The sequence below is a fragment of the Nerophis lumbriciformis genome, linkage group LG09 (assembly GCF_033978685.3).
Source record: "Nerophis lumbriciformis linkage group LG09, RoL_Nlum_v2.1, whole genome shotgun sequence".
In the NCBI taxonomy this organism is placed as follows: Eukaryota; Metazoa; Chordata; class Actinopteri; order Syngnathiformes; family Syngnathidae; genus Nerophis; species Nerophis lumbriciformis.
The window spans coordinates 22,284,378-22,310,618 of NC_084556.2; the positions used below are offsets into that span (position 1 = coordinate 22,284,378).

At 37.0% G+C, this 26,241-nt stretch overlaps 2 protein-coding genes across 4 annotated transcripts; both read right to left on the reverse strand.

The window, feature by feature from the left end:
• Positions 1-529: 529 nt before the first annotated feature.
• Positions 530-8,753, reverse strand: fam76b (family with sequence similarity 76 member B). Of its 2 annotated transcripts, none has more exons than XM_061962217.2 (10): positions 8,258-8,753; positions 5,574-5,638; positions 5,428-5,482; positions 5,199-5,354; positions 4,918-5,117; positions 3,545-3,595; positions 3,403-3,480; positions 3,187-3,325; positions 3,010-3,111; positions 530-1,770 (listed from the first exon to the last, which is right to left on the reverse strand). In XM_061962217.2, exons 1-10 carry the CDS (start codon positions 8,342-8,344, stop codon positions 1,681-1,683), a joined length of 1,023 nt encoding a protein of 340 aa, XP_061818201.1. In that variant the 5' UTR covers positions 8,345-8,753; the 3' UTR covers positions 530-1,680. The 2 variants fall into 2 exon arrangements, with proteins under 2 accessions (XP_061818201.1, XP_061818202.1); XM_061962218.2 differs by having other exon boundaries at positions 3,187-3,322; positions 8,258-8,752.
• mtmr2 (myotubularin related protein 2) lies at positions 5,429-25,283 on the reverse strand. Of its 2 annotated transcripts, XR_009815424.1 has the most exons (18): positions 25,058-25,283; positions 21,304-21,400; positions 21,201-21,224; positions 21,052-21,115; positions 20,892-20,986; positions 20,690-20,794; positions 20,356-20,460; positions 20,187-20,270; positions 18,038-18,187; positions 17,768-17,956; positions 17,508-17,693; positions 17,233-17,439; positions 17,057-17,149; positions 15,946-16,059; positions 15,705-15,881; positions 15,448-15,633; positions 5,574-5,638; positions 5,429-5,482 (listed from the first exon to the last, which is right to left on the reverse strand). XR_009815424.1 is itself a non-coding variant. In XM_061962216.1 (16 exons), exons 1-16 carry the CDS (start codon positions 25,135-25,137, stop codon positions 15,469-15,471), a joined length of 1,935 nt encoding a protein of 644 aa, XP_061818200.1. In that variant the 5' UTR covers positions 25,138-25,283; the 3' UTR covers positions 14,430-15,468. The 2 variants fall into 2 exon arrangements, 1 of the variants encoding a protein (XP_061818200.1); XM_061962216.1 differs by lacking the exons at positions 5,429-5,482; positions 5,574-5,638 and having other exon boundaries at positions 14,430-15,633.
• Between the last annotated feature and the right edge of the window lie 958 nt (positions 25,284-26,241).

Genomic DNA, 26,241 nt, shown 5'->3' on the forward strand with positions numbered 1-26,241 from the left:
AATAACACAAAATATATGGTGTTATACTTGTATAGCGCTTTTCTACCTTCATAGTACTTAAAGCGCTTTTACGCTATTTCCACATTCGCCCATTCACACACTGACGGGAGCTTGCCATGCAAGGCCCTAACCACGACCCATTAGGGGCAAGGGTGAAGTGTCTTGCTCAAGGACACAACGGACGTGGCTAGGATGGCGGAAGCTGGGGATCGAACCAGAAACCTTCAAGTTGCTGGTTCGTGGCTCGAGTACAGAATACAGTATATATTTTTTCAAAGTATATGTAAACATGATATTAACTAAAAATCGTGTATTTCTTATTGATGTAATACTACAAAATATATGGTTTCATCAATGTGGTAATGTGTTTGTTAGTATTTAAAAACAATAAAGAGTCCCAATAACAGCTAAATGTTTTGGGTTGAAGTGTTTTTTTATTATATAAAAAGGGAGTGTGCTGAGCTACAAAAGATTCACTATTCATAAATGTACCATTTTGCTAAATCAAAACTCACATAAGATTATGTCACTTCACTATCCGTATCCACATTAAACAGATATTAACAATTTTGAGTATAGAATAAGTGGATCACCAGTTCTTTACGGCATCCTTAGCTTCACAATATATATTTTTATGCTTTCTTTATAATTTACAAAAAAAAACAAGCAATTAGTCTAAATAGCTAGGAATGTGGAAGAAAATAGGAATGAAATAAAAGAACAGGTGGTTTAGCCAGTTTTAATTTTTTTTTTAACACTTGGTTCCCCCCCCCCAAAAAATACAAAATGTTCTTAAACAGCCCAGTATGAAACCATTCCAATGAGAGGTGACAGGAGTGTTTCTTTAAAAAGCATCCTCTGCATGTATAATTTCAACTGGCCTTACCATAAACACACTGTACTTACTAAAACAGATACGAGCAAAAATGTAAATATACAACAGCTGACCCAATATAATACATTTAAAAGTGTTTCTTTAAAAACGATTTAAAATGAGGAAAATAAAGAAGTCCCTGGGGTAAAAAACATGCAGAATTACAATCGTTCTCCTGAATTTAAGCACTATAGCTATCACATCATGAGACAGGTGTGCAGCCAAAAGGTGTTTCCATTCAGCAGAGGTTCACTGTGTTTACCGATTGTTTCATGAATGTTACAGAGTGTTGTCTCAAGATGAGCAGCAACTCGGTGGTCGCACTCCCCCAATATTTGCATTCATTGTGAAGAAGTACATTATCATTTATAAAAATAGAAGCAATAGCTCTTGAAGAAACCCGTAAAACGTGGGATATTCTCCTAATAGGTTGTGTAAGGGAATAAAGACCCAAAAAAACTAAGAATTACAGTTGAATAAATAAAAAAATATCGCATAACACCCATATCAAATCCTGGGGGATTTGTTGGTGCTTGTCACGCTTTTCTTTGACCCGGCAGTGTTAATAAATGAGAGCTCCATCCCACATCCACTAGTTACATTTCGGTGAAAAAGTCACCTCCCAAAAAATATCTAAAATATATTGACGTTTTGGGAAAAAAATGTGTTTCTGTGTGCGACGACACTGATTTTACAAACAATAAAAGAGCTCAATGCTGATGGCAAAGAGTAAAAAACACAGGAGGGAGACTTTCACAGTGTGAAAACAATGTCGTCTGGGTCAGCACACCCTGGCCACTGAAGTGTTAGGGCAGCAGCAGTGAGCTTCCTGTCCGGTCAAACTTTTTTCCTTTGGACAGAGCTGCCACTTGTTTCAGCAGCTCCCTGTTCTTGGTCTGTGGAAAGGTACAAAATAATGATGTTAAAACATGGACATCCTGGACTGCTTGCTACAGAGTGACCGTGCTACATCTCTCCAGGTGTTTGTGTGACAGGAAGAAAAGCTCTGACTTGCTTTGGGAGAATTGGTCTGGCTTTACGTGCTGGTTTGCAAGTAACAATGTATGGACACTTTTTAAAATACTTTTCTCAAGTTGAACATTACAACGATGCTTTGATTTTTGTTAGTAATGCATTCCAAAAGATCAGGCGAAAACCAAATACATTTTTTCAATTAGAAATAATGAAACTGCAATCAATCCAGTCTAGACACAGACAAATATTAACACAAAACCCTTTTTTAATAGCAAATCATTAGTTTTACATGCAGAAAACAATGCAAATGAGTTCCTCTGCAAAAGGACCAGTTTGTAGGCCTAAAACAATAATTAATAAATCAATTGATCGCACGATATATGAAAATGAACACAATAACTTTGCTGTCCTCGGTAAAAGACCACGTTGGTGTGTTTGTTTTCGTAGTGTCTCGCTTTTAAACAGGGTGAAAAATGATTGAATTTATCATCACTCTCAGCATCTAAATGTGTTTATTCCATAGCAAAATTAAATGAACGGAGTAAATCCTCTTGTCGGTCATCCTCAATCTTTGTTTTGGTCAGCGCAGGCAGGACCATTAGCTTGTAAATACAGAAAGCACAGACAAAGAGCCTTGCTAGTCAGCATTCGCTAGTGAGAAGCACCACACATCAACAAAATGAGGAAAAAATATGGTTGAAGGACAAATTGGAATATTTAGGCTTCAAAAGAGTGAGCAACATGAGCCAATCAACAGAGACAAACAAACAGGTATGCCAAATTTGTTGGAAAACAGTAGAACAAAAAAACAAAAAAAAAACATGACCCAGAAAAAAACTTGACTTGAAGATGTTCAATATTTGTTTGAGTGCAATTTTTGCAACAGTGATAACATGGTTCATTTTATTTGTATTATCGAACCAGGTCTAGTAAGTTGTTAAATTTGGGGCAACAACTTACATTGAATACCAAATCATACGAAAAGTGGTCAATCATACAAAAACCAAGGTACTGTACGATGTAAATCGTTAAAATCAGTTCATTTCAACGTGCTGTACAACTACATTGTTCTTTACTTTTCGCAGTTTGTCTTTATGATGCTTTTGTCATCCATGACACCAAATATATGATATACATTGGTAAACAAAAGTGACATCTACCTGTTGCTGTTCCATAGACTCTTTGTGTGCCTTCTCCATTTGGTTCATCTTGACTCTCATGTTGGACTCTTGATACTGAAAGTCAGCTTTCAGTTCTGTGAGCTAAAAACACATATTCCGGATCAGTTTCCAAACGCAAAACCAACAACCATTGGTGCTATTTGTGTGATCTGAAACCTTGCGTTCCTTCTCCAGTATGATCTGATCCTTCTGTTGCAGCAGTCTCTTCAGTGACATCACCTCTTCTTTCAGTTGGCTGATGAGAATGAAGTTGTCGGTTCCCCCTGAATCCATGGACTGGGTGATGGAACTACTGCTTGGGGAACAGATAGTTGAGGTGGTTCGTTAACACTAGGACAGACGCAAACATTTTGCCCGACATCATTATCATACCTGTCACCATTTGATGGCTTCATCTCCAGTTTTGGTTTCTTCTTTGGAGTCTCTTTTTGGATCGAAGACGATTTATGGCTGGAAATAGTGGAAAATCAAAAAGTGTCCTAAAGGTCAAACAAATACTTGACTTGTTCTTTACCTCTGCTTCCACAATCCTTGCTCTTGCTCAGGACTCAGGCTCCCACTTAGTCTGCCAAAGAGAAGATACAATAATAAATCCAAATCATATGATAAATAAATAAATAATCTTTATAGAGAACCACAAGGTAGGGTTGCGCTATATAGTTGATCCATCCATTTTCTACCGCTTGTCCCTTTTGGGGTCGCGGGGGGTGCTGGAGCCTATCTCAGCTGGTAGTTGATAAAAATTATATTAATTTGGCAGTGGATAGAGTTTTAATACTATCATTATATTGTGTGATAATGTATGTTGATGACAAATTTTAGCCTGTGTCACGAAAATTTGACAGCGACAAGCCAACTAACGCATTCTGAACGCGCACTTTTTCTAGTGGCGGACGTCCCTTCACAGTACAAAGCCACTTCTAATTCAGTAATCCTTGCCTTTATGGCAGAAAATACAAGTGAAGAATGCTACGCTGCACAAGTAGGAGGATATGCTAATGTGAAAAGAGGTGGGCGACTCGATACCAATTATTGTATCAGTATATGGATGATATAGTACAGTGATTAGATCGATATTTATTATTATCAAAAAAATCTTTTGTCGTTTTTGTTATTGTTTACAAACTCAGGAAATAAGTCCCTGGGCACAGGACGGCTTTAAGGACATTAACTAATGGGTTATTTAAATTAAAGCCAATAATAGGAAATCATTTAAATATCTAATCGATATTGTTACACTACCAAACAAAAACACAGATGCCAAACAACAGAATAATAAGTGCTTATTATATTTTAACAGAAGTGTAGATATAATAAAGTTACAACAGAAAGTAACCAGTTTTTAACAGTAAATTAGCAAGTAGATGAATAATAGTTTTGAGAAAACAATACAACCGGAATGTATGCAGTAAGTTACCCCATACGTCAGCAGCTAATTAGGAACAGTTTTGAAATGGTTATATTACAATTTATATACCAAATAATATACTGTGATATACATCGTTATCGCAGGAAACTGCAATATATATATATATCACAATATACGTATATTTTCGGCCATATCACCCATCCCTAGTGCTGCCTCTCTGCATGTTACTGGTATGTGAGAATAACAGGAAAAAAAGCTCTGACTCTGTTGAATCGTAATGGTTTGGCACCACTAGTTGCTTTTCATGTATACATCTCGAGCCCCCTTATATGAAAGTATTTTTCCGATATTTTTCTAGGGAAAACAATTCTGTCTTACATTTGGGTCAATACAGTACTTTTGCCCACCTTTTAACAAAAAACATCATTTTTTACATGTATATAGTGTAAATAAAATACCATACAAGTGAATGTGTTCCATATATGACTGTGGTCAACTGTATAAAGTAAATGACGTACTTGTGGTGAGAGCTGCTGTGTCTGTGTTGGTGATGGTGGTGATGATGATGATGCTGCTGCTGCTGCTGCCTGGACTGGTGGTCTTTCTCATTAAGCACAGACGAATTGGAGGAGCCAAAGCCCTTCCTCTGCTCCTTGGTTTTCTGTAGGACGCGGCGGTAAGAAAGAGTGCAGAGCCAGCACAGCAGTTTCCCGTCCACCTGTGGGACAAGACAGGGTTATAAGACGCACTGTCACTTCAATAATAAGCAGTTATGACATAGCGTTTGCCAGGTTTGTACCTTCCTCCTGCCTTCTTCCTTGCGGTCAAAAGCACACTGCTGCTTACACTGCTCACACGTCTGTGGTGGACCGTATTTCTTTTCTGAGTTTGTACAACGTTGGCACTTTGTCCCAATGAAAGCGGCAATGATGTTACAGTACTGGCATGGTTTGGGCTGCAGAAAGAGACAATTAAAAAGTATCCACATATATCCCAACTGATAAAACATGCACTATTCATCAACTCACCGTTCCAAATTGTTTGACGTTCTGGGCACATTTCTTGCAGATGGTATTTGTTTTACTGTCCAGAAACAAGCATGCCGTAAATTAATCATGCAGAAACAATACAGCACCATATCACAAATCATACATTCTAAGAACCCATGTGTCACCTTTCCTGCTGGAACTCAGATCTGCAGTATGTGCACTTCACTATTGGATGGGCAATGCGACACTCCTAAGGAAAGGGAATAACAGAGGAGAGATTATCCCTGCACAATTATTTTGTTGTTCGAAGTGTTTTGGCCACAATCTAATGTGATTAACAATATATAATAATAAATGACCCATCCATTTTCAGGCCTCAATATTGGCTCCAGCACCCCCCGCGACCCCAAAAGGGACAAGCGGTAGAAAATAGATGGATGGATACATAAGAATGTTGAAAGATGGCACCTGATGGTCATAAGACGTAACTGCGCTTTTTGTCCATATAGATAAAAATATTGTTCATCTATGAGATCTAGGGCTGCCAATTATGGCCAAAGTAATAATTAAGATTATTGTTATCAATATTGAAATCATGAATACTGATTGTTAGGTAAAGCAGTATTGGGGTGTGAATGTAATACCATCATCCATCCATCCATCCATTTTCTACCGCTTATTCCCTTTTGGGGCCGCGGGGGGCGCTGGAGCCTATCTCAGCTACAATCGGGCGGAAGGCGGGGTACACCCTGGACAAGTCGCCACCTCATCGCAGGGCCAACACAGATAGACAGACAACATTCACACTCACATCCACACACTAGGGCCAATTTAGTGTTGCCAATCAACCTATCCCCAGGTGCATGTCTTTGGAGGTGGGAGGAAGCCGGAGTACCCGGAGGGAACCCACGCAGTCACGGGGAGAACATGCAAACTCCACACAGAAAGATCCCGAGCCCGGGATTGAACCCAAGACTACTCAGGACCTTCGTATTGTGAGGCAGATGCACTAACCCCTCTGCCACCGTGATGTAATTTGTAATGTCTAATAAAAAGGCTATAGATAAACGTTATCCATATATCTAAAGACAAATATTTGTTTTTTTTAATTCTTTAATAATATCAACTTGTCAGCTTTTTGTCATTACATGATGCCTTTTTCTCTATTTTTACTGGGGTTTTTTTTTTAAGTTATGTACATTCATATGTACATGTAGATGCTGTATTGGGACAGATCCATTAAGAGTTTGAGCAGAAATATGTCATATAGGAATTAACTATACACAATAAAACATTAACAAAATGCTGTGTCACATGAATGGTTTTTGAAGTAATACCTTTGTGACATGAAAAAAACACAAGTAATGTAAAAAAACAAAACTTGGCGTTTATTTTTTTATATCAAATTAAAACACAAAGCAGTTTGGCTAATGAAAATGGAAGTCTAATAAACAAGCTTGTTAATTCTCCAACTCCTCCTTGTGGTTCAGTACAACAGTTTGGCCAACAAAAATAAAGAGTGATACCTCGCACACCGAATACACAATCTTCGTTCAGTTCGATGAGATGACAAAACATTTTAGCCAGTATTGATGTTATTTGAACACTGATACCATTTGCAGTTAAATAAAGGACCAGTGAACATCCCGGTAAACAAATTAAAGACTTTATAAACAAGTTGCTGCATGTTTCCTCCCCTCATTAACTCTCAGTCACAGCTGATGGACGCTGTTTTGAGAAAATAAAATGTTTTTGGAATACACAAGCACGGGTAGAACATGCAAACGGAAGTTCGAATTTGGATCTCCCAGCTCATAAGTTACCGGCAATGTATAATAGAAAATATGTTTATCACAGTGATTATAGTTTGTCATAGTATAGATCAGGAGTGGAAAACCTATTTTCATTGAAGTCCACATGACAGTTATAGCGGCCATCATAGGGCCGCTTGTAACAGTGATTAGTAATGAACAAGGATTTGCCTCATGATATTATTACACAATTGCCTATGCATATTATCATATGTATTGTTGTTTTTTAAACTTACCCTGTAAAAAATATATGTAGACTTTGCAGTAACAAAAACCTGGCATCTCAGTTTCCAGAATTTTACCGTAACGTTTTTTACAGCATGTTACAGTAAATTGAAATGCCATATTTTTTCACAGTAAGATTCTGGTGACTGAGCTGGAAGTTTTTTTTGGAATGTAAAATCTGTTAGTTTTTACATTATGTTACGGAAAATGGAAAAACTGTAAAATGGTTTGGTTCTTTTTTCAACTGTAAAATATATTGTCATTTTTACAGTGTACAATTTGATGGATAACTTTGAAATCATCAGTTAAACAGATATTTAAGTATTTGTTTTCACAACTTTTTTTTGTGATGTATATTAATAGAGATAGGTAGAAAGTAAAAGTACTTTATTGACTTACTTTATACTTAAAATAACATTGGACATGTACTTAGTATGATGCAGTTTAGTGCTACACCAGTGCATAAATTGACATACATAGTAATAAAGTTGTTAATAACTGAACACCTTTCCTGACATGCCAATTTAAAACGATCACTTGTATTGAACCTCCTTGGATTGTGCGGGTGTACCTAATGAAGTGGCCAGTGCGTGTAGGTTCGAAAACACTAGTTAACGATACTAGTTTCTTCACAGTAACTGTTGTCAACACTGAAACGTGCTATGTATAATATGTAGAAAGCATGCTGCCATTTGTTCACGTGGCAGTGAAAAAAAAAAAATCAGTTTTCTATTTTTTGCTATTATGTAATCTAGCTGGTTTACGACGCATTAATAACAGTTATTACGGTGTACTTGTGATGATTTTTCTAACGATTTCCCACACTTGCTTACCTTGCAGAGCTGCTGGCCCTGCGAGAGCTCCTCGAAAGGGTACCGCTGGTTACACTTTGTGCAGGCGTACAGCGCCGTTGTTGCCATTCTCGTCCAACTATTGTCACAGAGCTGAAGCAGTCCCGTGGTAAACCGAGCGGATTAACCACGCCGTTACCTAAAGATGAACTTGCTAATTGGAACTAAGAATAAGCGCACAATGTGACGGCAAACTATAACCTAGCCGATGCTAGCTAGCGAAGTAGAGGAAGCAGGTCGGCAGCCGAAGAACAATAAACTCTAAAAAAAAATATGAGCTATTGGCGCTCAAGCACCACGTGACCAAACTGCTTCTGGTCGATTAATAATTATCTTCGAAGAACAGCACAGAGCTTAAATGTACGCGGGAATTATGTTGAGTTTTGAGTGTTCTCCGAAATGTATTTTCCTGTTTTCCTTCAGTCTTTTTTTTGTATCGACGCCGTCGTCCTCATGTCAGCGGAAGTGACCGATGACGTCACTGGAAGACAGGAAGAAAAAAACAAGTCCGTCCCAACGTTGCCAAACGTACGATAATTATTTGAACGATGCACTAACACTACCTGTAAACCTCCTAATGTAGGATGATGATGATTTACCTGTTCAATATATGGATATTGGCAAACAAAGGATACACCCACTGTTTACTCCGAGGTGGGTGTTTTGTAACAGTGCTGTGTTCATTAACAATGTGTATTTAAAGGTAAAACTGCATTACGAGCTATACTATTCACAGTCTGTGGTACGCTTTTACAGTTGCAGAGGGTCCAAACTAAGCAACGTCGTCGTTTTTCTTCACAATACGAAATGTCATTTCCTCACCTGGCAACGCTCTTACGTCCGCGGGAATCACATTTTTAAAAATACCCACAGCCAATCACATTCACGGATTTATACAAAAACGCTCTTCAACTAGACGCTGCTTACACAAGTTGTATCCTTCTCATGTAGCTAAATAAACACATTTTAAAATTAGAAACAACCCTCCATACAAAAAGCACTTCTCAAACTCCCAGCTGCTAAATACAAATAACAAAAATAAACATTATGTAATACATATCTTTGCAGATTGATACTTTTTTTTAATACACATAATGTATATTTTTATATATATATTTTATATATATACACGTATATATGTATGTATATATGTACGTACGTACATACATACATACACACATAAATATATACATATATAATATATATATATATTTATGTGTGTGTATGTATGTATGTACGTACGTACGTACGTACGTACATATATACATACATATATACGTGTGTATGTATATATATATATATATATATATATATATATATATATATATATATATATATATATATATATATTATTTGTTCTTTTCATTTTTTTGTTTTTGTTTGTTTGATATTCATTGTAAAGTTCAGCTGTTTTTTCAGTGGGGCCCTGGCTCCACTGCAAGCATGAATTAATAAAGTGAAGTCATATATATACCGTATATATATATATATATATATATATATATATATATATATATATATATATATATATATATATATATATATATATATATATATATGTAATGTATATCAGCGTACTACAGATGAAAAGCCTTCTGGCTAATTCTGGCTTTTTTAACCATGTCATGTGTTTTATGAAATTGCATTGTCCCCTTTGAAATAAACTAATCTAATCTAATAATGTTGAATTGGTGTATCTAATATCGTGGACAGTGAGTGTACTCTGAATCAGAAATACAACCTGTTTATAGCTTATAAATAAGGGTGGAGTTATTCTGTTTTTTTTTTTAAAACAGGAAGTGAATGTACCATCTGTCAATAATAATTCCAATACACACTTGTGTTATTTTTGTAAGAGCTTAAAAAAAATAAAATAAAAAATGGTATGTATTGTAAAACTAAGCTTGCCTAATCAGTGTTTGAGGGGAAAACTGTCATTCACTTCTAATTTGCTGTAAAAGGGACCAATATCAAATATGACGACACAGTATGAGCATTTGTAATTAATAATTTAATACAGTTTGACATTGCTCTTGCTTTAGGTATAAATTCTGCAAACAAGTTGGGTGTTAAAGGGCTTTCACCATTGCAGCCAACAAAAAACTAATCAAAATGTACCTGTAATATAAAATAACACAACATATAAAATAAGTTAAATTATGGATGAGGGTATGGTGAAAAACAGACATTGCAATGTTATGTTACAAAAACCTTCAACAGCCACATTTAGTTTTTATTTTAGGTAAAATGTAAAGGCACTACTAAATCTAACCCGAGCTAATGAGCGCTAGCGTCTGTAAGAGCTTAACAGCATTGTATTATTGCAAGCTTCGAAATATATAGTGGCAAGTTTTGAACACTACTTTGTAGTCACTTCTTAGCAAAAAAAAACAAAACAGAACAAAACAAAACACATTTGTCTGTTTTAATAACAGTATTTGGGACAAGGCACATATTCATTTTGATTTAAAAACTGGACATCAATGCAAATTGTTAGTTGTATTACACGTTATTTTCTATATTTTAAAACAAAAGCTAAAGACAGTAATTTTTCACACGTCCTTATAAGTAAGTCGCTCCACTCAACAACAAATGACTTAGTGTGTGATGCACGGGAACAGACAGAACATTGCTAAGACTGAAATACATGTGTAAGCTTTGACATAAATAATGTTGATCAGAAAAGAAGAACTAAACAACTCTGAAACCACTCAACCAGAGGAATGCCTTAAATAACACATAATGGACTTATATATATACATACAGTATATATCTTCATATATATGTACGGTATGTATATATATATATATATATATATATATATATATATATATATATATATATATATATATATATAATAAAGGCAATAAGCGGTAGAAAATGGATGGATGGATATATACAAGTATATATGTGTGTATATATACACATATGTATATTTTATATGTATATATATATATATATGTGTGTGTATACATTTATATGTATATATACATACATACACACATACTTTTGTATATACACACACATATACATATACATACAGTATATATATACAGTACATATATATGTATATATTATATATATAAGAATATATGTGTGTGTATATATGTATATACACACATACATGTGTATGTTATATATATATATATATATATATATATATGTGTGTGTATATATTTATATGTATATATACACACACACACATATCCACATATATATATATATATTATATAATATATTATATACATATATATATACTGTATATATACATACATATATATATACATATTATATATATATATATATATATGTATATATATATACACACACACAAACATATCCACACATATATATATGTATATATATTATATAATATATTATATACATATATATACTGTATATATACATATTATATATATATATATATATATATATATATATATATATATATATATATATATATATATATATATATATATATATATATATATATATATATATATACATACACACACACACACACACACACACACACACATACATGTTTATAAATACATAATTGACTTTAAATGGACCCTCATGTATGTTCAATAGCTTCAGCAGTATTGCTTTATAAATAGAAGAATAGCAGTGTTCTTATATAGTGTGTATAGGGCATTACAGTGTTAAAGGGGAACCGCACTTTTTTAGGAATTTTGCCTATCGTTCACAATCATGAAAGACATGACGGATGTATTTTTTTTTAATGCATTCTAACTTGTAAATAAACGTTAATAAATATCCGCTTACAGCGAAACCAATGAGAGATCCTCTATTCCGCCCATAAAACCCAACAATTTTCCAAAAACCGCCAACAATTCTCCAAATACATTTTATGACTTGATTATTAACCAAGTATTAGTGATATTGTTATTACAAGCGCTAACGCAGACAAACTGTTTATAGCGGCACCGTGATCACAAGCTTGTGTGTCAATGTTGACATGATCGACTGATCAGCTGCTTCCTCGTTTCCTTGTTCGTCAAACTTTATTCTAGATAAAAAATCATACCTCTCACCTGGATAGTAGAATGATAAAGACGTATTCCTACAAGTTGGTACACTTTGGCAGCCAACTTTAGACCCGGAAATGGCAAGAACGACACGAAAAGACATTTGGTACCATCCCCCTTTTCTTTGCGAGGGTTATGAGTAATTTTTCATCTATATGGTAATATATGAACATCCTAGCAGTCGGCATCCTAATGACAGCAGACCTTATATAGTACATTATGTTTTATTATGTTTGTTGGCTCTTATAAAGTCTAATCAGTGATGTAGTGTAAAAAAAAAAGCAACGTTTTTGAAATTAATGTGCTGCATATGCTTAAAATTATCAAAATACGTAAATATTAAATGTTATTATAAATGTGCCTGTTACTCCATTACAGTACATATATACTTACAGTGTGTGTGTATATATACAGGTAAAAGCCAGTAAATTAGAATATTTTGGAAAACTTGATTTATTTCAGTAATTGCATTCAAAAGGTGTAACTTGTACATTATATTTATTCATTGCACACAGACTGATGCATTCAAATGTTTATTTCATTTAATTTTGATGATTTGAAGTGGCAACAAATGAAAATCCAAAATTCCGTGTGTCACAAAATTAGAATATTACTTAAGGCTAATACAAAAAAGGGATTTTTAGAAATGTTGGCCAACTGAAAAGTATGAAAATGAAAAATATGAGCATGTACAATACTCAATACTTGGTTGGAGCTCCTTTTGCCTCAATTACTGCGTTAATGCGGCGTGGCATGGAGTCGATGAGTTTCTGGCACTGCTCAGGTGTTATGAGAGCCCAGGTTGCTCTGATAGTGGCCTTCAACTCTTCTGCGTTTTTGGGTCTGGCATTCTGCATCTTCCTTTTCACAATACCCCACAGATTTTCTATGGGGCTAAGGTCAGGGGAGTTGGCGGGCCAATTTAGAACAGAAATACCATGGTCCGTAAACCAGGCACGGGTAGATTTTGCGCTGTGTGCAGGCGCCAAGTCCTGTTGGAACTTGAAATCTCCATCTCCATAGAGCAGGTCAGCAGCAGGAAGCATGAAGTGCTCTAAAACTTGCTGGTAGACGGCTGCGTTGACCCTGGATCTCAGGAAACAGAGTGGACCGACACCAGCAGATGACATGGCACCCCAAACCATCACTGATGGTGGAAACTTTACACTAGACTTCAGGCAACGTGGATCCTGTGCCTCTCCTGTCTTCCTCCAGACTCTGGGACCTCGATTTCCAAAGGAAATGCAAAATTTGCATGGTTGGGTGATGGTCTATGGAGATGGAGATTTCAAGTTCCAACAGGACTTGGCGCCTGCACACAGCGCAAAATCTACCCGTGCCTGGTTTACGGACCATGGTATTTCTGTTCTAAATTGGCCCGCCAACTCCCCTGACCTTAGCCCCATAGAAAATCTGTGGGGTATTGTGAAAAGGAAGATGCAGAATGCCAGACCCAAAAACGCAGAAGAGTTGAAGGCCACTATCAGAGCAACCTGGGCTCTCATAAGACCTGAGCAGTGCCAGAAACTCATCGACTCCATGCCACGCCGCATTAACGCAGTAATTGAGGCAAAAGGAGCTCCAACCAAGTATTGAGTATTGTACATGCTCATATTTTTCATTTTCATACTTTTCAGTTGGCCAACATTTCTAAAAATCCCTTTTTTGTATTAGCCTTAAGTAATATTCTAATTTTGTGACACACGGAATTTTGGATTTTCATTTGTTGCCACTTCAAATCATCAAAATTAAATGAAACATTTGAATGCATCAGTCTGTGTGCAATGAATAAATATAATGTACAAGTTACACCTTTTGAATGCAATTACTGAAATAAATCAAGTTTTTCAAAATATTCTAATTTACTGGCTTTTACCTGTATATAAATATCCATCCATCCATCCATTTTCTACCGCTTATTCCCTTTGGGGTCGCGGGGGGTGCTGGAGCCTATCTCAGCTACAATCGGGCGGAAGGCGGGGTACACCCTGGACAAGTCGCCACCTCATCGCAGGGCGTATATAAATATATATAAATATAAATATATATATATATATATATATATATATATATATATATATATATATATATATATATATATATATATATATATATATATATAACCTTAATGGAGGTGTTTGGATGTTTTTTAAGGGCTTTATAGGCAGTATTCAGTGGCTTCCATAGGTGCCATTGTAAGCTGACTTTCTGATCACATTTATTTACTATTTAAAATGCATTAAAAAGAAATACATCCCTCATGTCTTTCATTATGATTTCGAACGATAGGCAAAATTCCCCAACTGCAATTTAGTGTTAAAGACACAAAACAAATATAATTTAGATGACATCATTATCTAATTTGCACAACAGGTCATGATGACACATGTGCATGTAAATTTGTCTGCGGTAGAGACAAGTGACAAAAAAAACAAAAAACAAATGTGTTTAAAAATACTACAAAGCTTTCTTTTGTCGCTTGTTTTTTTTTTTTTTTTTTTTTATGTCAAAGACTCACAGGCAAGACAGGGCTGCTTGTGAGGGCTGTGAGATGGGATGGTGGTCCACAGCAAGACCCGATTCTCGTTGAGAAGAGCGATTGGTGATTTCATGTTAGATTCTCCAAAAGGGTCCAATTAGACTCGAAAAAGTTGCTAGATTTGTTGCTAGTCGCTTTTTGGGATAAACAATCTTGAGGGGTCAAAATACTTATTAAATAATATAGCATTAATGGCAACACTTTTGCGTTACCTCCTTCCTGCTACGTCTTCTTACTCTCTGGCAGACCTGGTATGCATGAGGTGAGTTAAGAAGCAGAGCTATCGCAATTCATTAATGCCGGCAAAAAGGTAGTGCCAAATGTATTAGTGGCAAGCAACACTGCATAAATATGTTACAAGATTAATATTTTAGTATATCCAAAATCTAACAATACTGATCGGCGGTCAGTCAATCTAATAAATGATGCTAAGTATTTGTAGATATTTGTACACACACCATTGGAAGCACACTTTTGAGTTTTACTAGATTATTAGCAAGACTTTAAGCACACATTTTTTTACCCGAGAGACAGTTTGGTGCACAGGATTTGAAATCATTATATGTGGACTATATGCCAACCTCTATCAGGCAGAAGTGTGGTCAAACGAAGGTCTGAACTGGGGTGATGGACCGCGTTGGGGAGCCCGCCCTATCAGAGGAAGAAGATGCTGAGCGATTGGTCACATCTCGCTGCAGCTCGTCCACTCTCTTCTGCAGCTCTGCACGTTTGGCTAGCAGTTCCTTGTAGCGCTGATGAACAGGTTCCTGGAATAAATATAGTACTGTACAAAAAGTCCAGAAAATATATAAAGTGAAGATACAAAGCCACTTCTTACTTGAGGCCTCATGCGAGGGTTCCAACGTATGTAGTAGCCTACCCAGAGCTCCAGGTGGCGCAAGCTGACTACAGGGAACAGTACATGGTTGGAGAAGTTCACATACAAAGGATTGCTGAACTCCTCCAGCTGACTGTTGATGTACGACCACAAAGACACTGTTCTCTTTGGAACCTCCTGTAAAGCAGGCATTCATTTGGTTTTAGTTGGTACAAAATAATAAGGGACTGAAAACACATACTTCCTTCATCCTCTGCTGTTCGCTGTTACACAGGAATGTCCCAAACAGGCAGCTGTACAGATGGTCCAAGATGGTCACCAGAAAGTATTCGTTAAACTCAAAAGCTGCAGGAAACTAATGAAAGCAGTCGTGTTAGAAATATTGAAATAAAGTTGAAGTCGTCCCTTGCTACGTTGTGCTTCAAATGTTGCGGCTTCACTAAATTGCACTTTTTTTTAAAGCATTTTCTCTGTTTTTGGTCTAACATATGTGGGAATTTAAAGTTGTATTTATGTATTATATACATTACAGTGCAGTATTTGTCTTATTTTGTATTAGTATTATGTTGTGGTGATTGATAAAGATATTCACAAAGCACTACTTCCGTTTCCATGTTAAGGGTGAACTCTGCAATGTAAACAACACAGCGCTAATCTAAGTGCAAGTTTATCTTTACCGCGATAATCTAAAATTGACCACCTTTTGGCAGAACAACAATGTTTCATTCTTGACGCTTGCCTCATTAATTATATATCTCCATATTGGTGAGACTTTCACGCGAGTGATGTTGAAATGACAACAGCTGGACGTAGCTTCGGACATTTGAAACTGCTATCAGCAATCAACAGTTGTCCGGCCAAAGTGGAGATGAACTCTTTGTATACACTTCATCTTTGACATCGATAACACAGCTTTGGCTTGAACGAAGTGGAACGACAACGCAGATAGATACGCAATGTTAACACTGAATGCCAACATCAAGGCTAACTATCGTAGCTGTGAGTGTCAAGTTGACTAAGTTTTTGCAGAACAACACATGGCTGGGTGATGGCCATAGCAATGACTTGGAGGATCCATCCTCCAGGCTACCAGTAGGTACAATAATCTACAACAGAACAAACTAAAGGCCACGATATTGGTGTAAATACAAGTGTAAATATGGGTGTTATTTCACGTTTAGAGGGCTCTTATTAAAGTTACAAAATGTATTCAGAAGGTTGTAAGCGTTTTTTAATGCTCTATGAAAATATTTGATTTATTAGTATTAATCCTGCTTCAAATCCCAATAAACTGCGTTAAACGAGGGACGACTGTATACCAAAATGTATCCCGAGCAACTTATTTGCTTTACCTGGTGAGTCAACTGCCAGACACAGTCAATGAACTGAATGAAAACAGGTGAGCGATCTGCATCTGTGTGGTTCTTATCGCCATGGCCGATACGCTGAAAAAAAAAAAAGAGAGTTGGTGATTCCATAGAAAATGGGCTATCTTGATATTCAAAAGTAAGGGGGTAAAATAGAATACCAGCTGAAAGCGGTGGCCAAAGCTCAGCCATTCCTTCTCGAGCAACACCTGGAATCCACGAATGGTGCGGTAGTAACCGTCCAGCATGAGCATGGCCAATGAGGTCAGCTGTGCCGTTCGGTCCCAGCCGTCACTGCAGTGCACCACCACAGACGTTTTGCCGGATTCTACCTTGTCTGCAATACGCAGCGCTCCTGCGAGAATCAACTACTAACCCAAAACAGTGTCAATGCTCAAGAAATATATGTAGCAGGTTTCATTATTACTCGACTCACCTTGATGTGCTCAAGCCAGTGGGTGGACTCCAGATTGGAAAGCCAGTGAGAATCCTCAATGTTGGGGTAAACAATATCCTTCAGCTTGCGGAGTGACTCTCTCATTACATGGATGTTGTGAATATCCAAAAACACTAACTCAGCATTTTGATAAGCGTCCTCGCTTTCATACCCGCCACCTTTCATCTAAGTAACAAAAACATTTGTTTAGTATGAGCGTGGACCTTTGGTTCCAACCTCCATGTTTACAATAGAGTAACCTTGTTAGCAGCAGCATTGACACTGGGCCTAGCATCAAAAATGAAGAGTTTATGTGACTGGGCATTGGCATCCATAATGGTTTGCAGGTATTTTTCATCCTCCTTGCTACGCTTGCCGTTTACTCCAACCATGGGCTGACTGCAGCGTGTAACGGTTGCCTGACTCTCTGGATGAATCCATGACAGCACCTACACACAGAGCATAAGTATATATGGGTGCAAGATGACCCCCAAAAATGGCCGAACCAAGAATGATGATAATTTACTTACAGGCATCCTTCCCTTTGCCCGGAAGGCCGCTACCCGCTTCAGTTCCTCATCAGGAATGTTGACGGGGACTACCAGAGTTGATGGATAGGTGTCGCACAGCTCGTAATGATCGTTTACTTTTGTAACCCTCCAACTTTCATTGGGAATTCCCTATCAGAGACACAAGTATACAACGTTATGAATGGTAAATTGATTATACTTGCATAGCGCTTTTCTACCTTCAAGGTTCTCAAAGCGCTTTGACACTATTTCTACATTCACCCATTCATACACACATTCACACACTGATGGTGGGAGCTGCTATTCAAGGCCCTAACCACGACCCATCAGGAGCAAGGGTGAAGTGTCTTGCCCAAAGACACAACAGATGTGACTAGGATGGCAGAAGCTGAGATAGAATTTGGAACTCTCAAGTTGCTGGCACGGCCACTCTACCACCCGAGCCACACCGTCCCAGTGTGGCGCTTACCAACATTTACTTCCTTTTTTTTTTTTTTTATCTAATTTTTTCCATTTACCTATGTTGAGCCAATGCCCATACTTTACATTTAAACAATCTTGCAACCCCATAAAAATGTGAATATACAAAAATAATCATTATGTGCCTTCTGCCCTTTATTGGAAGGGCATTTAATTTCTTACAGCACACCTGGTCACAGTGGTTGGATATCACTGCTCTAATTGACCTTTTAACTAAACAGTGTGAACCACATCGATTAGAATTTCCAATGCCAAAATATGTAAAGGGAAGTTAAAAAGCCGATCCATACTGTACCACAGATTGCAGTCCTTCTGAGGTACCAAATGCTGTATTTTGGTACCTTAAAGACGGTGCTACAGTTGGCACATGAGCGTGGACATACTAATGTCTGTTGATAGATTAACAGAGAATTTGACAATTGTCTACCTCTTAACGAACCTGTTCTACTACCGTTATCATCAGTTATAAAGGTATTCGAAAATAACATGATTTAATAATGCCTTCTGACATATCAGGCCCATTTAATGATGACTTCACATGAAATTATTACATATGGCACCTTTAATGTTGGCATTTGTGAGAGTTACACCCTGTGACGCTCCAGCCCTCTCCACTGCTAATGTCGCGTGACTGAGACCTACTGGTGATTTTAGGTTACTACATATTCAAAATGACACTGGCAAATATACAAACACTGTACCCTGTATTTGAAACATGAATAATGACTCTCTGTTTCTATAACAAATACAAGACATATAGCAATGTTTTAACTCGCTCTTAACATGAGTTGGTTTAAAGAAATAGGCTGTTTATTGAGCTTTAACCGGCTTAATGTGCCACACCTTCATTATTAGGCGTATATAAGGCATTTATTTTTAGCAGCTCCAGACATAATTGTTTTTTAGGGAAAATCATTTAAAATTTTGGGTTGCCGACCCCGGTTTAGTGTCTCTCAACTTCTACTTTCTAAGAAGCAGTGTCCTACATCGTGACTTTTTTAAATATCAGTTTGGAAAATGCTGCTTCCCAAAAAAATAACTCACATTTTAACTTTTAAGAATGTAAATACCTCACAAATTAACGTTTAGCTTCGCTGGCTTCTCCTTTTCTGGGTGGTGGTAGCTAATCAAGTAGCTTCGGTGAGAAGCAGGTGCTTCCCCTCGGCCCGGTGCGACTTGACCGAGTCTGTTTTGGCTGGGAACTCTCGAGACAAACATGGCGCGCCACAGAGGTTATGTTTTCGCCAGGTTTGTTTGTCTATTTGTTAGCAACATAACTTAAAAGGTTATAGACAGATTTTGAAAAAAAAATTCTTCTTATTTACTACGAAGTGGAACGCACTTTACTTTCTGCTTCCTCTTTCTCCTCCTTTTTTGGCACTCCACACCCCCACATTGTGGTCCCACGCTACGTAGAGGATTCTGGGAGATGGACTTTATTTTCAGACCCGCCAAAGCAAAAGTGACAAAAAAAAAACCTACACTCATCAAGTTTTTATTAGATATCGTCGTGGCGTTATTGTGAAGATTTTGAAACCGCAATCCCGCGGTATCTACAATTCTGTTACATTCCTACTGCAAAGTCATACAATCAGGCTGTGGTGTTCCAAACAAAATTGTGAATGGCAGTAAGATGAATCAACGGCCAAAAGTAATCAGGATTAAATACCTGTCTTTTGTATTCAGAGACTGCGTCATACACCTTCCATCCATTCTCAGGAAACACTTGTCCATACTCAAAGGCAAATATTTTCTGTGGGTAGTGGGAGAGAAATGTATCAGCTGGTTGGTGGCGACAAGCAACAAGAGCCAGCATGGCAGATGTATGCCTCACTCACCAGCCCGTTGGAAACAGGAAACGCAAATTTCATCAACACCTCAAAAATTGACTTCCGGAGCGTGTCATCCATTTGTTTGTGAGCAAATCGCAAATTGCGCATATCCTGTGGAGACGCAGAGCAAGCAGGTCACGGTCATGCACAGGGCTCAACAGTAGAGAACAAACATAGGCTTCATATCTAGTACCTGGTATGTTATCATATTAGACAGGAAACCTGTTTGTAAGCCACGTTTACAAAAGGCAATCGATACTTTGCACCATCCAACACTTTGTTGTAATGTCATTTATATTCCTTGACTAGCCAACAACTCGCACACTACGTTCCGACTCACCTTACACACTAGTCCATAGGATACGTCACCGCGGCTTGACGCACTGCCAATCTTCTCAATACGACTCACAACCCCAAGAGGCAAATCCAACACAAAAGAGGGATCCTGTAAATTGACTGTGTGTTAACATAAAAAAATATATATTTGTCTAGAACTTTAGACAAGATCTCCTATGTGGTGGAACTGGAATACAAAGTTGTACCCTGTCCATGCATTTGAAGAACAGTCTGTAGTTGGTAACTGTGACAATTCCACGCAGTGCTCCAGTGAAAGGACAAAAATAGGTGACATCTTGGGCTGTAACATGAAATGAAAACCGTCTGAGACAAACCTGATAATTCCAAAACAAGTTTGCAACATACCCATATCTTGCACAGTCTCATTTGGAAGTAGCAGTGGTTCCCCTTTATCAGAATCTCTAAGAACCTATATTATGAAACATGAAAATCAGTCATGAAGAAGACATTTGTTTAGGTAACACACACATAATTTAGGGCCTGTATGAATATACCTTTGTATGAGTTTTGGTCTTTACCTTAAAAAAAGAGAAAAAAGGTTGCATGTTAATCCTGAGTTCATTAATTTACTTGTTACTCGTTTTATACTATACTTACCCTGATCTCTGGGGAGAACTCTGCAGCCACAGAGTCAGAGGAAAGGGCAGAAGGGGGTTTAGACTGTGCCGAACGGTCAGAGCGAGAAGTGGAAGAGCTGTTGAGGGATAATATAGAATAAATATATGAACAACAGGCAAATACTTGAAGTATATTTTTTCCATCTGTCCATTAATTTTCTATCGTTTTCTTGTCCTCACTGGAGTCACCGCTAAGCTGGATCATATTTCTGTAGACTTCAGGCACCATTTAAGCACAGGGAACACAGAGCTTAAAAACAAACCGGTATTCACACTCAAAATCACACCTATTGACAATTTGCAGTTCCAAATTAACCTAACATGCATGTATGTTTTGGGGATGTGTGAAAAAGCCGGAATACCTGGGAAAAATCCACGAATGCACAAGGATAACATGCATGTGTGATAGATGGCAACTTGTTGACCTTGCAGAGCTGCCATCAATTATTGTGTGAGCTTAAAAGAGGTCAGTATGAATAAGCACTAAATGTATTTTACCATCAATCAATCAATCAATGTTTATTTATATAGCCCTAAATCACAAGTGTCTCAAAGGGCTGCACAAGCCACAACGACATCCTCGGTACAGAGCCCACCATCCTTTGGTGAGACAAAAAACAACAACTTGGCGGGTCAGATTTGGCAAAAAATACATCAATGATTGTACTACTACTAGACTAGATCTGACCAATCTAAATCTAAAACTGGATCTGGCCAATTTAAGTGTATGAGCATGAACTGATGACGCCTACTTGAACGAGAGGCGAAACGTCTTCCAAGACAAACCAAACAGTCCAGTTACGATCGATTGAATGCCCTGAGAATTTGTACGCTAAATTGTTTTGTCGAAAATGATTGTGCTTAACAGAATTTTTTCATACACTGTCTCGGTTATTATCGGATAACATTTTTCTTTTTTGCAATCAAACTACAATTGATTTGTAAACAAAAATAATGCATTTGAAACAACAACAAAAATTTGAAAATTAATAATGGATTTAGAATTTAAGAAAACGATTTGCAAACAAAACAAATTTTTCAACCAAAATACTTGTTTTGTTTACAAATTAATTTTATTTCTCTTTAACAAAAAGTTTTGTTCACGTTTTATTTTATGTTTTGGTAGCGTATGCTTTATTGGTTATGAATCAACTTCAACCTTGTGGGCAGGGCCTCCTCCAATCAATATTATTGATTGGACATATTATTGGTCAGTCTGGAATGATGGCGTGTCAACTGAGGATTACATTTACCCTCACAAGATTAGGAGGGTATTTTTCCCTCCAATGGCTAGTATTACGAATCAAATTGAAGTTTACAGAATGTATTTGTTATACAAAGTCAATCACTGAAGATGTGTGATAATCTGTATTACAAAGATGTATAATAACCTAATTAGTCAAGTCAGGAATTTCCCACCTTGTCATGAGCGCATTTGCGTAAAAGGGGTGGCAGGGTTAGCAGCAGATGACCAACACAACAGAAATACACATTTATAGTTGCTAAATGCAGGAGTGAAGGCTATTGATCTGTCTGTCCCAAGATGTGGTCATGCAGCAACTCACTGTTTTTATGGGTCTTCAATTTATTTTATTTGTATTACTATATCTGAGTTTGTGTATTTTATTGTGCTGTTTATGTCTGATGTTGGTGCTGTATTACTTTCCTGTTTTTTATGGACCTTGTTGTATACCATAAAACTGCTGGGGACTACAGATGGAAATTAGCCTTTGGCTACAATCTGGCACATCTACATTTTATACGTTCATTGATGTGCATTGTCCCATGTAACAAATAATGCACCACTAACAGTAATCTGGGAAGCACAGGGATAATAAAGTAGCAAGTAAAAGGTTTCGCCCGAACCTGGTAAATACTTGCTTTTAGTTTTTCTATTTTTCAGTACTGTTTGAGCCGATCTCCCAAGACAGCCAATGAATGGTGATGTCACTGGGTGGTATAGTTTAAACTTGTTTCCCGTTACCAGGTAGCGCCAATGCATAAGTGATGTATCCCGCTAAAAGTTTGACCAACTTCTACTAATACATATCTCGACTTAGTCTGCAAATTTATACTGAATGAAGAGAAATCCTGCTTCATGACACATGCCCCTAATCTTCTGAGGGCAGAAATCATTAATATACACGCCATCATGGGAGATTGGCCAATAGTAAGGCTTACAACATATTGTTCAGGAGGATTGAAGCTGATTTGTAACAAAAAAAAGGTGCAACCAATACTTAAAGAAACAAAAACAAAGCTGAAGAAAATACAAGTGAAACTTGTTTTTGATGAGAAAAAAAAAAGAATTTGTAAGCAAAACGAATATTTTGGTTGAAAAATCAGTTTTGTTTGCAAAAAATGTTTTTAATTCTAAATCCAACCAAAAAATGTTTTGTAACCAAAGATAATGCTTTGAAACCAAAACTTAAGTGAATGCAAACAAAACGTATTGTTTCATGAGAATTTTTTCTATTTTGGTAAAAAAAAATGTTTTTATTACATTATTTTTGTTTGCAAAACTTTTTTTTATTTGTAATTTTAAATTTTTGTTTGCAAATTTTTTTTAGATATTTCCAATCCATTACTATTGTTTGATTGCATAAAAATACACATTTCTCTCCATAAATGTGTGCCTGAACAAATAATCCAACGCCTTGGTTACTCAGTCTTTGGCGAGGATCACACTGCAGGGTAAGGTCCGATTCTTTTCTTTTTTTTTGTCAAATCCGATCTTTTTACGTAGTCTTTGGCATTACAAAAAAAAGCGATGTCTAATGTTGAATAACTGAATTTTTTGCATTTACTTATTGTGGACTTTATTTTTTTACATCGAATTATACTGACAAATTAATTTAATAAAAATGTGTGCGCTAACATGGTGTTTAAACAATCAGTTTGTTAAAATTCAGCTCGTTAAAATACGGTGTTTTAAAATTCCGTGTAAAAAATGCAGTGTTTTAAAATTCAGTGTAAAAACATTCAGTGAAAAAAAAATTATTGCAGAAATTAATTGTTGCTTCATAACTCTATTCAGGTAACTTAAGATTGAAACAACTATTTTAACAAACTGAATGTTTAAACACATTTTGCTCACAAATTTGTATTAAATGAAATTGTCAGCATAATTTGATCTAATACAATTCGGTTCACAATATTCAAACACAAAAAAAATTAGTGTAAAAACAAACACTTTTGTAGTCAAGAGCACAAATTAACCTCCTCCATACAGTTTTCACAAGACTTTTGGGTGTGTTTTAATATACCATTTATTGTAGATACAAATGGAAAAATCATTCAAAGAAATGCATTGTTATGTTTGCTGTTTGTGTGGATGTGTGTTAGAAGGTAGGACAGTCTGCTGTATACACAAGGCAAAACCCAAACATGAATGGTGCTTAACGTTATATATTTGCTTTGCTTTACAAAAAATGTCAACAATTCAGATGAGTTAGAGCTATCGCAAGAAGACAAAGCACAGATAGCACATATACCAGTGGCTATTTTGGACTGTTTTCACTTTCATACATATCATCTAAACTGTCACAGCTTCCCGATTTTTGCAATAGGAAGCTTTAAAATACAGAGGTAACTTCTAGCACTTGCAGTTTTAATTACTTCTGAAGACCTTTAGAGTTCATTTGAGACAAGAGGTGCAGCCTAAAGTTTCATCAAATTAATATATAAATAAAAACGTCTTAGTTTCAAAACTTTTAGCTAGCTTAAAAAGCTACCTGGCCAATGATTCGACACTCGGTTGTCGAGAAGAGGATTGCTTCGAGCCCAAACTGTCGATGCTGCCGGACTTCTCCATGTTCTTCGGCACAAACTTCTCCTCTGTCGATATTAGATCATCCAAGTCTGTAATGGAGACCTGTGTATGCTCTGGAAAATATGCCTAATCCTCCGCTAAGAGTATTGTAAATCCCCTACCACAAAAGGAAGCTGCCATCTTTTCCCAGCAGCCTCCGTCCTAACAGTTTGTTTACAGGGAAGTTGAACAACGCTCTCTGTCGGTGGAGAGGGGACATGGACGTCAGGAAAGACATATGTTAAAGAATCAACTTTCTTTTTTGTAATCACAATATCCCTTCTTTTTCGTCTTAAATTCTACATATTCCTATTATGCTTGAATGCAACAATAATAATTATAGTTCATATACTTGACCTGCATGAGGGTGAACTCTGCACAGTACACATCGGTGCTATTTGAGTCGCTTAGAATTGTATGTCTGTATAATCGCACCATACAATTAACTTTAGAATATATTTTTTTCTGATAACATATTTAATACCATTTTAATGATTAATTTACACTGGAAAGTAGCATTTGTTCTTAAAATTTGACATTACTATAAAACAGTGGCGGGCCGTGCGTTTAAATGGGTTGTACTTGTATAGCGCTTTTCTACCTTCAAGGTACTCAAAGCGCTTTGACACTACTTCCACATTTACCCATTCACACACACATTCACACACACTGATGGAGGGAGCTGCCATGCAAGGCGCTAACCAGCACCCATCAGGAGCAAGGGTGAAGTGTCTTGCTCAGGACACAACGGACATGACGAGGTTGGTACTAGGTGGGGATTGAACCAGGGACCCTTGGGTTGCGCACGGCCACTCCCCCACTGCAACACGCCGTCCCACCTAGGCCTTCATGTGTCCGACTTCAATGATTACCTTTCAAAATACTATGATTGATGTCACCACATGACCAGGGGCGGATTAAGAAATGTTGGCCCCCTGGGCCTGACATGGTCTTGGCCCCTCAACCCCGCGCGTGCACGCGCACACACACGCACGCACTATGCAAGAAATACTGTATTCTGTGAACAGACATGCACACTGTACTGTACAGAAGAGTGCACATACTGCACACACACTATTAGGTATACCACACAGACAAGCACAGGTT